Source organism: Diadema setosum, chromosome 22 (genome assembly GCF_964275005.1).
Source record: "Diadema setosum chromosome 22, eeDiaSeto1, whole genome shotgun sequence".
NCBI classification, from domain to species: Eukaryota; Metazoa; Echinodermata; class Echinoidea; order Diadematoida; family Diadematidae; genus Diadema; species Diadema setosum.
Genome location: NC_092706.1, coordinates 18,434,855 through 18,450,713, shown reverse-complemented (window position 1 = coordinate 18,450,713; position 15,859 = coordinate 18,434,855). Strand labels below are relative to the sequence as shown.

Below are 15,859 nucleotides of genomic sequence, written 5' to 3'. Positions count from 1 at the left end.
TCAAGCTGTGCTAGCTGTGTGATGAAGGAACAAGAAGTAGGATGTAAACCACTGGAGCAACAACAATGAAGGGATTCACATGCAAGTTTCTTCACTTTGTCTCACTCTACAAATTAAATTTGTTAAGATCACAACTGCTGATCTGTAAATTAATGAAGGGATTATTAGATTGATCTGAAATTGAGCGTGCTTTATCAACACATTCTGTAGATGATTAATGCAAACTTTCAAAGCAGTAGCATCATCCTTTCCAAAGTTATTGGAGTTTGGACAGGGTTTTTAAGAAATAAAAAAGGGACTCTATAAGATACACCTATTCACACTATTCTACTAAAAAGTGTTAGAGAAAAACTGCTAAAAACACATTTTAATGTTTGTTTCATGATCCCAAATTTTAGTATACTGTAGAAGACTTGCTCTTTCAGGAAATATGAAAAACTCAAGATTGGCTGGGTTGACCCATTTCAACTATTTTTAGTCCTCACACAAAATCAGTGCATGCAAATTTTTGTTGGTTTGTGATGCACAGTCACATTTGTCCATTACAAGAAGATAAAAAAATGGGTCCAAAAAAATCCTGATAATACATGCTAGATACACCACACAAATACAGTACACACTACATGCACACAAATATGTGGTACACTTGCAACCTTGTCAAGTGGAGAGGTAACAGTGTAAAGATTAATGTCTGCAGCACACAGTATACAGCGTACTATCTACCAAAATACACACATGGTTGAAGGAGAGGGTGCAAGACACACAATTATGGCCATTCTGAACTCTACATCACCATCACCATCTGCACTATAATTTGTGACAATTGTATTTCCAAATCTCTATAGGTGACACAGTTTACAATGACAGGTGTAACATCATATCATACGGCTCTAATATAAGCCCAGGGTGTTCGAGCACAGGCATCCAGTCATGAAAACTTTTACTGAAAACAAGGCACGTTTGGGGAAAACAATTGCAGATAAAAAAGTTTATAAGGGCTGGGGAAGGAGACCTGGGCACTGTTTCATGAAAGTTGTCAGCTCTGACAAGTAATCAGTCTCTGACAATTTCAGTCAAATTCTTGGTTTTGATTGGCTGAGAAGCTCTGGTCACTGACTGTTACTATAGTGAGTGCCAGAGACTGACATCTTGTCAGGGCGTACAGTCTGGGCTGCCAACTTTCATGAAAAGATGCCTCGGGTCAGTTTCATGAAAGTCTCAAGAGAAACTTTTTGCTCCCGAGACTCACTTATGAAAGACTTCATGAAATGCATTTTTCTTCTCTTTGAAAGTCTCTCAAAGCTACACATGAGAAACTCCGCCATTCGGAGATTTACATGTACGTAAAGACTTTTATGTGATGACTTCATGAAACAGATCCCAGCAAAAGGGACTGACAGCTATCTCACCTGTACTGACGCTCCAGGGCTCTAAGCCTTCCCTTTCCTCCAGAACCGGTGGCTCAGCGCTTTGTCCGTTGCGGTAGGTGGGACTCTGGGCTTCCAGCAGCCTCTCAATGCCAAGCCTGTTGGCACTGCTCTGCAGGAGTGTTGATCCATTTGGTCCCCTGGCCATGAGGGTAAAGAGATTCACAAGCTCCTGGCCAGAGCCGTTGACACAAGAGTCGGTTGCCAGTGGTAAGAGGCTGCATGAAAAGTAAAAGTAGATGTCATATGCACTCCTGTCCATCTCAGCTTGTAAAGTTTGAAGAGGTCTCAAATGCTGAACAGCTCAGTCTTAATCATTTTGTTTACCTTTTTACAGATATAAGTTTTGAAGGCCTACAATCAGGTATATTGGAGTAAAATGCATTTTGATGTCGAGTGTTGCATAACACTAACATCTGCGTTTTGTGTTTTAGAATACAGTTCTACCTCGATTATCCGGTCTCCTTTTATCCGGAAATCTCTATTATCCAGACACGTTCATGCAGTGAAGGACTTTTTTTTTTCATCCAAAATTGAGAAAAAACAGTGACTTTCATGGATCTATTTCAATAATTTCATAAGATGTGCATGATAGGTTTCTCAATATCTCATGAGGTAAAACATGTATGATTTTCACATAAAGATATACTTTATTTTTGTGAAGAAGGGACTACAATTCTGCGCAGGCTAGCATAGATTACACCACTGTTGCGGGGTATGCTACCTGCCTAGTTGCCAGTGCACTGGGACGGCAGCTTGGATGGCAGCTATATACATTAACATTGTGTCTCCCATATCCTGCCAATTCGCTTATCCGAATGAACGCCGGTCCCGACTTGGCCGGATAATTGAGGTCAAACTGTATGATATTAATCTTTAAACAAGAGACCTACGGGTCTAGCGCTCACCTGAGTATCGCAAGTTCACTTTTCATGCAGTCACTCATCTAAATCACACACAGCTCTACCAGAATTTGACCAGTCATTCTTAAGTAGAAGATGAAAATGTACAATTAGGGCCCAAATTTGGACCCCCCCCCCCCCCCCCATAGTATCAATTTTAGCTCAATCACTTCTGGTTCTACAGAAGAACGTTTTTTTAAGATTCCTTAATTTGGGGGAATTGGGGGCCCCCTGGGTGGAGCATGGTGCCCATTTTAACCCATTTTGAGATCCTAACCCCCTAGGGATGCTACCTGCCAAGTTTGGTGAACATCCATCGTGAAGTTTTCAAGAAGAAGATAAAAATGTACACTTTAGGCCCCAATTTGGACCCCCCCCCCCCCACAAGGGGGAGGGGGGCACCCCTGGATCTGCTATGAACAAACTTGAAACTACATACATCAATGTACTACCTCATAGTTTTAACTTAGCTCTATCACTTCTTGTGCTAGAGAAGAAATTTTTTGAAGATACCTTCATTTTGGGGGGTTTGGGGCCCCCCTGGAGGCTCCCTGGGTGGGGTATGGTGCCCATTTAAAAAAATTGATATCCTAACCCCTAGGGATGCTACCTGCCAAGTTTGGTGAAAATGGGTCATGGGGTTCTCGAGAAGAAGATGAAAATGTACAATTTAGGCCCCATTAGGACCCCTCCCCTGGGTCCCAAGGGGGGCACCCTTGATTCCGCCATGAATAGACTTGAAACTACAGTCATCAATGTACTAACTCACAGTATTAACTTAGCTCTATCACTTCTGGTTCTAGAGAAGAAGATTTTTAAAGATTCCGTAATTTTTATTATTTTTTTTTTTGGGGGGGGGGGGGTTTGGGCCCCCCTGGGGGCCCCCTGGCTGGGGCATGGTGCCCATTTTAACAAATTGAGATCCTTACCCCCTAGGGATGCTACCTGATAAGTTTGGTGAAAATCGGTCTTGGGGTTTTCAAGAAGAAGATAAAAAATGTAAAAAGTTTACGCATGACGCACGACGGACGTCGCACAACGGACTCAGGACAAAGAACGATCGCAATAGCTCACTTGAGCCTTTGGCTCAGGTGAGCTAAAAAAAGAAAAAAATCTTGCTTGACAAGATTGCTAAACTATTCGCAACATACAACAAAATCTGCTTGATTTACCTGTGAGTAGCTCAAATTACCTTTTGAAAATAGCCTCTGTCTGCTCATGAGGACGTTGAAGACAGGTCTTAACTGCAGTCTTCCACAGTCGCTTCCCCCTTCTGAATTTCTCTCCTCTTTTCTCTGGACCGTCGTTTTCTATAGATGTACGGGAGGAAGATAAAGCATTGTGAATACAAAAATTATCACCCAATAAACAAACCTACCAGCAAAATGCCTCCATCGTACATCAAAGAGGAGCATATAAAACAAATTCTGTGAGTTCATATGATGAGTGGTTGCCGTTTTGCAAGCTACATTTATTGTAACAGCTCTCATTTGCAGGATATCTGAACACACCTTTTTTTTTTTTTTTCCAGTGGCATATTATGAATTCTAGCTCCAAGAACTTGCAGATGCAGTATGAAAAAAAAAAAGAAGAAGAGTTTTAAACATTCTTTGAACACCTGCAGAGTTTCCAGGTTGTGTTACGACAGTTTCATCTTACTGCATAAGCTGCGTTTACACCATGTTCCCGGCGGCCACGGCAAGCACGTTTTAGGCCATCATGGACAAAACGGGATGGACATGAGACAACATGGGGGGACAAGATGAGCAAACGTGACAGGCCTTGATTTCTGCGGATGCCATGTCAGATTTTTAAACTTTCAAAAAATTTGGGACAGCAGTCCAGGTGCTAACAAGAAACCTTGAAGGCTGTAATAAAATGGAGTGAACGCAATAAACGTGACAGCCCGTAATAGACTGTAACAAAACTTGGAGGCGGTCTGTGCAGAAAAGAGACGGAAAATATTGCGCATTGGCGTCTGAGGACGTGTTCACCAGAACGACAAGTGGAACGAATGAGACTAGAATACGGAGGAAAAAACAAGGCAAGTGCCATAATGTGTCTCGCCCATTCGCGTACAAGAAATCGTACGCGAATGGGATATAACAGATAAAAAAAAAGAGATATAACAGATATAAAGAGATATAAAAGGGTAAAAATTTATGGCAAAAAAGAAATGTGCCATAAAAACTTAACATTGGGCCCTTAAAGTTCGTTGACCCATGCTTGTGACCATTGACCTTGTGGTGACCATTCATTCCCCAAGGGACATCTACCATCCAAGTTTGGTCACAAATGGAGTTATGGATCAAAAGTTATAACCCATAATAGAAACGTGCCATAAAAACTTAACATTGGGCTCTAAAAGTTTGTTGACCCCTGCTTGTGACCTTTGACCTTGTGGTGATCATCCACTCCCCAAGGGACATCTACCATCCAAGTTTGGCCACAAACAGACCTATGGATCAAAAGTTATGATCCATAATAGAAACGTGCCATAAAAACTTAACACTGGGCTCTAAAAGTTCGTTGATCCATGCTTGTGACCATTGACCTTGTGGTGACCATTCACTCCCCAAGGGACATCTACCATCCAAGTTTGGTCACAAATGGAGTTATGGATCAAAAGTTATGACCCATAATAGAAACGCGCCATAAAAACTTAACATTGGGCTCTAAAAGTTCATTGACCCCTGCCTGTGAGCTTTGACCTTGAGGTGACCCTCATTTATAATAAAATGTGAAACTTTGTATGACCCCTCTTCCCTCAAAGTTTGATTGCAATTGAAGCCCAGAGTAAAGAGTTATTGAAGTTTTTGTAGCGTTATAGACAGACGACGGACGGGCGATCCCTTAGTCTCCCCTCACCTCCGGTGGGCTCAACAAAAACTGAAGAATATCCCATCTACCCAGGGCGCAATACATTTCAGGCAAACAGGGATGCAGTGGCCACAAGGAACATGGTGTAAACGTAGCATTAGATTTCATATCAAACCACGAACATGAATGGAACATACAAACAAACTGACTGCATAAGGTCCCACTGCATGCATGCACTCATAAAAGAACACTTGTTTGAGAGCACCCTGCATGACGAATTGCAAGTGAATGTTACTACCAATCTCCAAACAGTAAAGTTACTGACCATTCAAAATGTTGCCCACATATCTATTTCCTTAATTTTAGATAGTGAATCAATTCTTCACATAATGCAAACATGTTACACTTGCAATATAGAATGATTCATCCTTCACTTAAGTTTTAGCCCACAGTAACTAAACAGGGCATTACTGTAAAAGTGGATATTTTCGCGCGAATATTTTTTTTTTTTTTACGCTCTGCCTGGTAAGAAGAGTTTCGTGTGTTTTAAATTCCCCGGAATCAAGACATCAAGTACTGGAACACATGGCAAGCAAAAACAATCATGTGCTTTTATTTTCGCACTAGTTTCTGATACGCGAAAATTTCAACACCACAAAAATGTCCACTTTTACAGTAACAGTAAGCCATTACCTTTCTAAGCACCCGAAATCAAATTGAGTGCAATTGTGGTAGAAGTCCCCTGATGTGCCTATTATGTTACTCAACTACCAATATTGGGGGGGGGGGGGGGGGGACCACAAGGTGATTTCTGTGAAACCCACTTCACATGGAAGATCTTCCAAGATCACTCTGTAAACAAAACAGTACCAATTTTCAGGGTTCGCTGGTGATACCAGGTCCCTGTCGCACAAAAGATGCAATCAAACATAAGTTATAAAGTCCGACATAAGTCAGCTATCAGCCAATCAGAATTGAAAACTTAGAAACTTACGTTTGATTTTCTGTCTCATGGTTGATATTGAAGGGCAATTAATCCCCAAAATACATGTTGATTGAGTGAATGAAGCAATATCAGTAGAATACATCAGTGGAAATTTGAGGAAAGTTGGACAATCCGTTCAAAAGTTATGAATTTTTGAAGTTTAGGTGATGAGACCGCTGGATCAGAAGACTAAAACGAATCATGACATCACGTAAGGACTACCATATACTGTAAAAGTGGTTTCTTTCACGTACAGATACTTTCGCCGTTTCCACCGGTGATGACTTTTTCGCGTGTGTTTAAATTCACAGTCGGCAAAATCTGTGAATTCATAGTCAGCATTAATATTTTGTACATGAAAACCCAAACTATAATCCAATTATTCTTTTATTTATTAAATAAAAATAAAAATTTTATGCAGGCTCACCTGAAATCATGTCTCTCGAGTACTACTTTATAACATACTTGCGGTATACCTACCTACACTGCGCGGTATCACTGTGTGTGTTGACCATCAGTACACTCAATGTGCGGAATCTTGGTGTGTGCATGTGCGCAATTAGCGCTGTAACAACCTGCGAGTTCAAACTATTTTCGCCTGATGTTAAATTCGCGGTTCAACCTCAAAGCACGAAAAGCGCGAAAATAAAACCACCGTGAAAGAAACCACTTTTACAGTAAAGAAAATATAAAGAAAAGTTAACATTTGTCACTTTTCTAGCATAATGAAAGAGCACTAGACTTACCTCTATCAGAAAGCAGGGGGAACACTATTACCCTTGACATATGTCAGTAACAAGTCTAGGGAATGTGTACTTTTCTTATGAAATGATATTTTGTGGAATTTTCTTTATACTTTCTTTATATCATAGTACATATGTGATGTCATGATCTGTAGTAGTCTTCTGATCCAGCGCTATCGTCACCAAATTTCAACAAGGCAAGTGCCAAATTGTGTCTCGCCCATTCGCATACAAGGAATTAATATTTTTTATAACTCCCAGAAGTTATTTGACCTGCTTATGACCTTTGACCTTGTGATGACCTTTAACTCCCCAAGGGACATCTACCGTCCAAGTTTGGTCACAAACGGACATAGGGATCAAAAGTTATGAGCCACAATCAAAACGCGCCCTAAAAACGTAACATTGGGCCCTAAAAGTTTGTTGACCCCTGTCTGTGACCTTTGACCTTGTGACGACCTTCACCTCCCCAAGGGACATCTTCCATCCAAGTTTGGTCACAAACGGACAAAGGGATCAAAAGTTATGAGCCATAAACGAAATGCGCCCTAAAAACTTAACATTGGGCCCTAAAAGTTCGTTGACCCCTGTCTGTGACCTTTGACCTTGTGGTAACCTTCAACTTCCCAAGAGACATCTACCATCACCCAAGTTTGATTGCCATTGTAGCAACATGTGCTGATTTACGTGTGATAAGAGAGTCTTGCAAGTAAACTTAAACGTATGACCTCAAATGACCTTTGATCTTATCATGTGACCTCCTACGGCACCATTACATGAAGGTACCCCCAGTGCATCCATCACCCAAGTTTGATTGCCATTGTAGCAACATGTGTCGAGTTACGTGTGATAAGAGAGTCTTGCAAGTAAACTTTAACGTATGACCTCAAATGACCTTTGACCTTATCCTATGACCTCCAACGGCACCATAACATGAAGGTACCCCCAGTGCATCTATGACCCAAGTTAGGTTGTAATCCAAGCAACTTATGTGAAGTTATTTGTCAAAAGAGAGTCTTAGCAGGTAAACTTTAACATAGAAAAAGAGTCTTGCACATACTCTTTAATATATGACCTCAAATGACCTTTGACATCATTACATGACCTCCGACAACACCATAACATGAAGATACCCCTAGTGCTTCTATCACCCAAGTGTGGTTGCCATTGCTGTAACAGTTGCCAAGTTATGCATCATAAGAGAGTCTTGCAGGTAAACTTTAACATTTGTGACGGACGACGGACGGACGACGGACGGACGCCATTTGGATCCCTTAGTCTCGCCTTCACCTTCACCTCCGGTGGGCGAGACAAAAATTCCTATCTTTTGAACGGATTGTCTGATTTTTCTCAAATTTTCACTGATGTGTTCTACTAATATTGCTGCATTTACTCAATCCCATGTATATTTAGGGTCAATTCCCCTTTAACTTTTGTGCAACAGGGTTCTGGTTTGTTTTCCGACATACCTTCTGCTGGGCTCTGCTCTCTTTTGATTAGCTCCTTAGCCCAGCCTTTCAGATAGCTGATGAACACGGCATCCTCAGATTCAGGTCCTTGGCGTTTGGCTAAGGTGTTAAGCTTCTCCACAATGCTGTTTACCAGCACAGGAGCCAAGTCCAAGTTGATGGTGCTGCAGAGGTAATAAAGCACAGGTGTCCACACAGCTAGGACTGGACCAGGAATACCCTTTTCACCATTGAAGTTATCTGTGAAAGTAATGTTAAATTGACAAAGCGCATTCACGGAGGGCCCCATACATTGTACATATGAATGACAGCCCCCGAACCTAGTAAGTGCTACTGATCACAAAGCAAGATACTGTAAAAGATGTCATTTTCATATACATATATATTTGCGAGATGTTCTTTTCGCAAACTTGACGCTGAGGTTATCGCAAGTACACTAATGTCTGTTGGCAATATTTTTGTGTAGAGTTCAATCTGTGGCCTAACAGTGTTTTGCAAAACTTGTGAAAGTAACAGCTTTTACAGCATGAGATCCTGTTTAATCGACCTCCTGGGGTCGGAGAAGATGAGATGGCAAGTTGTAAGATCTTGTTCCCTTGCCTTTTCAGGTCTGAAAAAGCCATTTATGATGGATTTTGTAAAATTGTAACAAAGGGTGCGTTCGAGCGCTCTATGGCGAACCAAAGCGAACTGAACTAAAGCGTACCGTATTGTACCATGTAAGTTTTGGAGTGTTCAAGCACTCTGTTGAGAAAGCATACCTCACTAGTTATTTTTAGAAAAGGTCACACATTTTTGTAGCAAGAATGTCATCCACCTGGCACTTGAACTACATGCAGCTGTCCTGAACAAAGAGAATGATGTTTTGGCATTGTGACAAATGTGCATGATACGCGCATGCTTTACAGAGAACTTTTGGTAAGCTTTTGGTATGTTTTTGGAACACATCGGGAGGTGGTCCACTTTTGGCTCGGTACAGTACATTAGGAGAGCGCTCGAACGCACCCAAAGACTGTTTCACCAATGTACTAAATATCAGCATAACTTATTATAAAAAAACAAAACAAAACAAAACATCAAAAAGCAAAAAAAAAAAAAAAAAAAAAAATGGCAATGGGTACTGTCTCCACCATATCACATGGTTCTCCCAATAGGTCTATAGTACATCTTGACAATCTGAGACAATGGTTTCACACAATTGGCAAAAAATTGAAATGACATGTTTGAAAGTTTGGCATAACCTCAAATGTGTGGAGTGTGTACATCCTTGAACCAGGTTCCATTTGGATGGCTGACTTGTTTTACAGAGCAAGTAGTTAGTAATTTGGGCATTTTCACTCGACCTCTGTCCGTTGCCCTTTGACCCTAGCCCACTACTTCAGATAGTCACCAACTGGCAATATCAAATTTTCACAATTCTTTGAGCCATTTTCAAAACACATGAAGAAATGTGATATTTTTAACATTTACACTTGACCTTTTATCAAATGGCTCATATCTTTCCCAACAGTATCATTGTGCATTGATAAATGTACATACCTAGTTTAATTAAGGGTATGGAGAACATAATTGTAATTTCAGCATTTTAACCTGACTTTTGACCCTTGACCTTAGACCCTGTGACCCCTAATTCCCACAAAAACTACTCTCTGGTGGTACATGCATAATAATGATAACAATAATAAGTTTCATGTAGACACCTTGAGCCACTTCAGAGATATGGAGGAAAAAGTGTGAAATTTTAGCATTTTCACTTGACCTCTGACCTTTGACTCCATGGCTATTTTTTTTTTCCTACATAATCTTTATCTTGTAATACATGTAAAATGTATACACTCAGTTTCATGGAAAAACCCTCAGACATTGCAGAGATACAGAGGGAAATAATTATTTTTTTCTTGACCTCTGACCCTGTGCATGTGCACACAAAAGTTGATAGGCACAGCTTCGTCAACTCAAATGGCGCTCCGTAAGTTGCCCTGTCCACAAAATAGATTACAGACAGAAAGACGTACATAATATGTAGGGATGGATGGATGGACGGACAACACGGAAACATAATGCCTCCTGGAAACTAAACACAGCCAGCCAAATGTGCACTTTGCATGTACAGAGGAAAATGTAGTTCCACTGCACAGCTCAAAGGATAGTCAAAAAGCACCGTCATCAATGATTGATACATACCATCAACCACTCCAAGCTTCTGTCTTTGTTCCGTGTTCGGTATGAGGTAGCCATATGAGGACACCAGAAGGTAGGAAAGATATTCCCTGTAGAAAGGTAAATGTTTGCAGAAAAAGGTTCATACACGAGTGTCATTCTACTCAATTAAAGCAATCAAAATAAACTGCCAAAATGTTGAACTTTGTAAGTATCTGGTAATAGTGAAATAATGAAATGTACCTTACTAGTGGAAGGGCAAAGAGAAAACACACAAAGGGTGCATTTGAGCACTCTAAAGCGAACCAAAGCGAACTGAACTAAAGTGTACTGTACCATGCCAGTTTTGGAGCGTTCCAGTGCTCTGTTGAGAAAGTGTACCTCACAAATTATTTTTAGAGAATGTCACACATTTTTGTAGGAAGAATGTCATCCACCTGGCGCTTGAACTACTTACAGCTGTCCCGAACAGAGAGAATGATGTTCTTGCATTGTGACATATGTGCATGATACGCGCATGCTTTACAGCGAACTTTTTGTACACTTTTGGAGCACATCGGGAAGTGGCCCACTTTTGGCTCAGTACAGTACAGTATGGTACACTTATAGGAGCGTTCGAGCGTTCCTCTGGCGCAGGTAAGGTACGGTACGGTACGGTATGCTTTAGGAGAGCGCTCGAATGCACCCATAGATAAAGTCTTCTGTGTACAACACATCATCCCAAGTGATGAGCATGATCTGCTGTACCCACAAAATTGTATGTCATTTCCTATGTCTTACAGGGGGCACTGCAACATAGTGAATAAGACTTTCTGATTTTCAGTTGGAGGTCAAGTTCAAATCCCTTCAATGTGTTCAAGTGCCTACATCTTTGGACAAGATAATTTTACTTATCATGTCCCTCTGTGATCAGCCCAGGTGTATAAATTGGTATGTGGCAATGTTATGTTTAATGGCAAGGTCCTCTGGTGGAGCAGTGGAAACACTAAAGAGGCTAGCTACCCTGGGTAAAAAAGAAAAGAAAAGACAATTAAATTATAATTACCGATATTTCACATTCTTACATCTTTTCTCTGAACCTTTCATATGTGACCCTGCATCACAAAACCAACAAAAAGTCGCCAGACATAGATTTTGAGTTTAGAGCAGATTCTGAAAGAGCAGACTTAAGTATAATGTAGAAGAAGACTTGCTCTTTCAGAAAATATACAAAACTCAAGACTGGCTGGGTTGACTCATTTTACCTATTTTCATTCCTCAAACAAAATCAATGTACAAGACTTTTTGTTGGTTTTGTGAGCACGGTCACATATATGATCTTACTCTTTATAACCTCACACATCAAGAAAACCTGATTGTCAAACATAACAATCTTACATGGCAGGAGTTTGCCTGAGTTTCTTCTTCAGCTGTTGAAAGACTTGCTCTGGCTTCTCAGGATCTGTAGCAGTCTCCATGGGCTTTCCATTTGGCACCTGTTATATGAACAAAGTGCAAACAGAAGGGGAGGCGAGTAAATCATTACAAGAAACTCCTCAAAGACTCTGTGAAAGAAATTATATTTCAAGTTTGGAGACATTCTCTTGGCATCATGGATTCTGAAGTAAGTCTCTGAAGAGAGCACACTACACTCCAGCAAAGGCACAGCCAATTTAACATTGAAGAACAAGAATCAATTAAGAATGAATTTACTGTAATTCAAAAAGAGCATTTAGAAGCAAAAATAAAAAATAAAAAAATAAAATAAAAGGCAAGGTCAAATCCTCCCGTAATCATCACTTGTACACATTCATCAAACTGCCATGTTTGTCAAACAAAAACCAAAACACACAAGTCACACAGTACATCAATACCACATACTAAATACTGTATTTCCATTGAAATCAAGGATCCACGCATGACAGTTAATATTTACGACCCTATGTCAGAGGGTCTTCTCAACAAAAGTATAACTTAGGCAAAACAGAAATAATACTAGATAATGATTGCATCAAATCCACTCTGTAGAGTGGTCAAGGTGCATAAACAGCAAAATTACAATAAGACAAAAACAAAAAAGTTTATAAATGTTTTGTGAAGAATGCTACAGGGTACCTACCGCTGAATATTTTGCTTCACAGTAACTTTTCACGGCGTCCATTATTTTCTCTGTGGATGTCAATAGGTGGAAAAAAAACACCAATACAAATTCAAGCTGTTAACCATTGTTTCTTTTTTTTTTCTTTTTTTTCTTTTTAGGGGGTGCGTGGGGGTGAGGGCTTGATGCTCATCCTAGCTCCAAGATGATGTCCTTGGTATCCCCCCCCCCATATCCCTTGATGGTACACCTGTATATCACTGACTTAGTTGCAAGCCCCTCCTTCAGGGCCCAATGTATCTTCAAATGTCAAAAAGGTATCCACAGTGTGATACATGTATGTACTACACAAAATGTAATCACAATAGTTCACAATAGCTCTTGGCTAGGGAAAGCTTATGAAAACTCATTGGACAATTTCCAAATGACATGGGGGGGGGGAGCTTTGAGAGTCTCCAGGGGGCATGGTGTCCATTTCTATATTGTATCATACTGGCGATACCACAGTCACCAATTTACTAACTCCATAACATTAACTTACCTCCATCACTTCTGGCTGTTGAGAATAGGCTTTGTAAAGATTCCCTAATTTGGGGACTTTGGCTCAAACCCCAACCCTTGGGGCATTGTGCTTCTGGGGTGTCCATTAGGCCATGGTGCCCATTCATACAATGATATATTCTATCACCTATTAAAGGGATGATACCAACAAAGTTTGGTGAAAATTTGCCATGGGGTTTTCAAGAGGGAACTAAAAAGTTTTAATAGGAAGACGGACAAAGCACAACAGATGATGCACTTCAGCCTTTGGCTGAGGTGAGCTAACAGCAAATCCACAAATACCAATTAATTGTAGGATCCCTCATACTCACTCTTGGTGTTATTGTCCAGTTCACCATCTGTGTAGTTATTCTCCATTGCCTCCATTTGTGGAAGCCAGAATTTTTCCTTCAGCCAGTCTAAGCAAAAGCGCACCGCCCCTTCCACTCGTGTGGCATCAGGTTTTTTATTGTGAGTGCCCTCATGGCGGATGTCCACGACCCATTTTTTAATGCCGATCTGAAATCACAGCATAGTGTACAATTAGATAGAATACTCTGTTTAATTTACTCTGGACAAACACAGTTTCCAAACAATATGAGTAGGTTTTATGCCATCTAGTATAATGCTATTTGTCACCACCCAGCTCAAAACCAACAAACAGTAGGCCGAAATGAATTTCCTCTTTTCTACAAAGTTTCATCTCCACGATTTCAAATGATATACATCTTGTTAAAATTAGGCCATCCAATCCTATGAAAAGTGATTGAAATATTAAAGGCGTTATTTAACATTTGCAGATGAAACAAAAACCCAGTTTTAGTGCTTCAAAATAGTTCTAAAATGTGAGTTAGAGATAAAAACAACCAATGTAAAAATGTTAATGAATATAATCAATGTTTAAGTATTGTTCAATATACAAAATGTGACCAATAGTTATCATAAAATTGCTTCCAGATGAAGCTGTGTACAGATATGGTATATTGAGAAAAAATAGTGATATCTCCTTATACTTCAGACTTCATTGCAAAATTTTTACATGGTAGGATATTTTATGATACAACTGATCTACAGATATGCATTAAATATGATAACTGGAACATCTTTTAAATCACTGGTCCCAATGGTACCTGTAAGAGAGAGGGAGCCAGGGTAGTTTCAGAGCATAATGGAGAAAAGAGGGTTTAAAGGGGCATTCCAGGTGATTTATGTAATTTCACATCACAAAGTACATAAATTGATAATGCCATGTATCATTTTCATGTAAGATTCCTATCATGTTTCTGTTTGAAATTTTGACGAAATATTGTGTGTTTTGTAAAGCTTTGTTGTTGTTGTTGTTGTTGTTGTTGTTGTTGTTGTTGTTGTTTTTCTCGTCTTCACTGCGTGAACATGTCTAGATGAAAAAGAAGTCTGGATAAGAGATGGTCAGATAATCAAGGTAGGGCTGTATTCGAGCTGGGCCAGCCTTTCTGCTTCATGGTATCCCCAGGCTACTGGGTCTTAAACCTCAACCTACCCAGTCTCTGTCGATGGCCAAAAGAATTTCATTTGGGGATGAAATTTGAATGCTCTCAGAGAATTGTAGCAGGTACGGTGAATCCAAAGGGACCAAGAGAAAACCCTTACGCTTCTGTGAATTTTGTATCACACAGTACAAATAACCTGTTAAGGAAGAGTCCTGAGTATACTTGGGCAGATGTCTATGGATAATGCGTGTTGTAGTAAAATCAGCCCATCCTCAACAGGTTAACATATGGCTGTACATGTAGTATGTTTACCTTCATTTTGGGTAGAAGTTTTCTTCAACTTAGCCAATATTTCTTGCATGAGGTCAACTAAAAGGCTGGGTTGACTTTCATCACCCATAAAAAACAAACAAACAATGACTGACTCCAGATATCAAACAGTCATAATACACATATCAAAATTTATCTTGAATGCATCATCATTCTGGGAGTTGTTCCACAATTTGCTCCACTGTACAGACTATGGAGTAACATGCTGTTACACAGCAGGCTGCAAGTACAGAGCACAGTGTGTTAGTGAACTTCATATGAACATGATGCATTGCTCTCGATACATCCAAAGCTTCTGCTGAATTTCACTTCACACAGATCATTTCCATACCTGGTATAAGGTGCTCTTTAATTCTCATGGATGAATTTTGTCATGTCCATTTATTGAATACATGTGTACTTGTCCTTAATACGTAAGATAAAACTCATACAAAATTTATAGTTACACAAATAGCTGGTGGAAAAAAAAAGTGTCCAGGTAAAAGGACTTCTCATCTAAGTGAGGGCGTAATAGCGATGTCGCTTAGAAAATTTTTAAATTGCAGAGATTCTGCTCTATTCAAGCACCAACCCCGTAAAGGACTTCTCATCTAAGTGAGGGCGTAATAGCGATGTCGCTTAGAAAATTTTTAAATTGCAGAGATTCTGCTCTATTCAAGCACCAACCCCGTAACTGGGTTCAGACATAAAGGGCCTGTTTGCTTTTGGGAACAGTGATTTAAAAAGTGTTCAAGATATCACATTTGATGCATATGTGTAGGTCTGTTGTATCACAAAACATCATACAACTGTGCATATGAAATTTTTGCAATAAAGCCTAAGATATAAGAAGATATCAGTATTTTTCACATTTAACCATAACTGTAGGTGGTTTAGTCTGGAAACATTTTTGTTGTAATTATTGTTCACATTTTGTGTATTTAACAATACTTTAGTA

At 39.9% G+C, this 15,859-nt stretch overlaps 1 protein-coding gene across 1 annotated transcript; it reads right to left on the bottom strand.

Moving 5' to 3' along the window:
* LOC140245175 (uncharacterized) lies at positions 1-12,976 on the bottom strand. Its single transcript, XM_072324773.1, has 7 exons — positions 12,605-12,976; positions 11,884-11,981; positions 10,531-10,616; positions 8,347-8,586; positions 3,522-3,639; positions 1,410-1,645; positions 1-14 (listed from the first exon to the last, which is right to left on the bottom strand). The coding sequence occupies exons 1-7, from the start codon at positions 12,644-12,646 to the stop codon at positions 1-3; spliced, it is 834 nt and encodes a 277-aa protein (XP_072180874.1). The 5' UTR covers positions 12,647-12,976.
* Between the last annotated feature and the right edge of the window lie 2,883 nt (positions 12,977-15,859).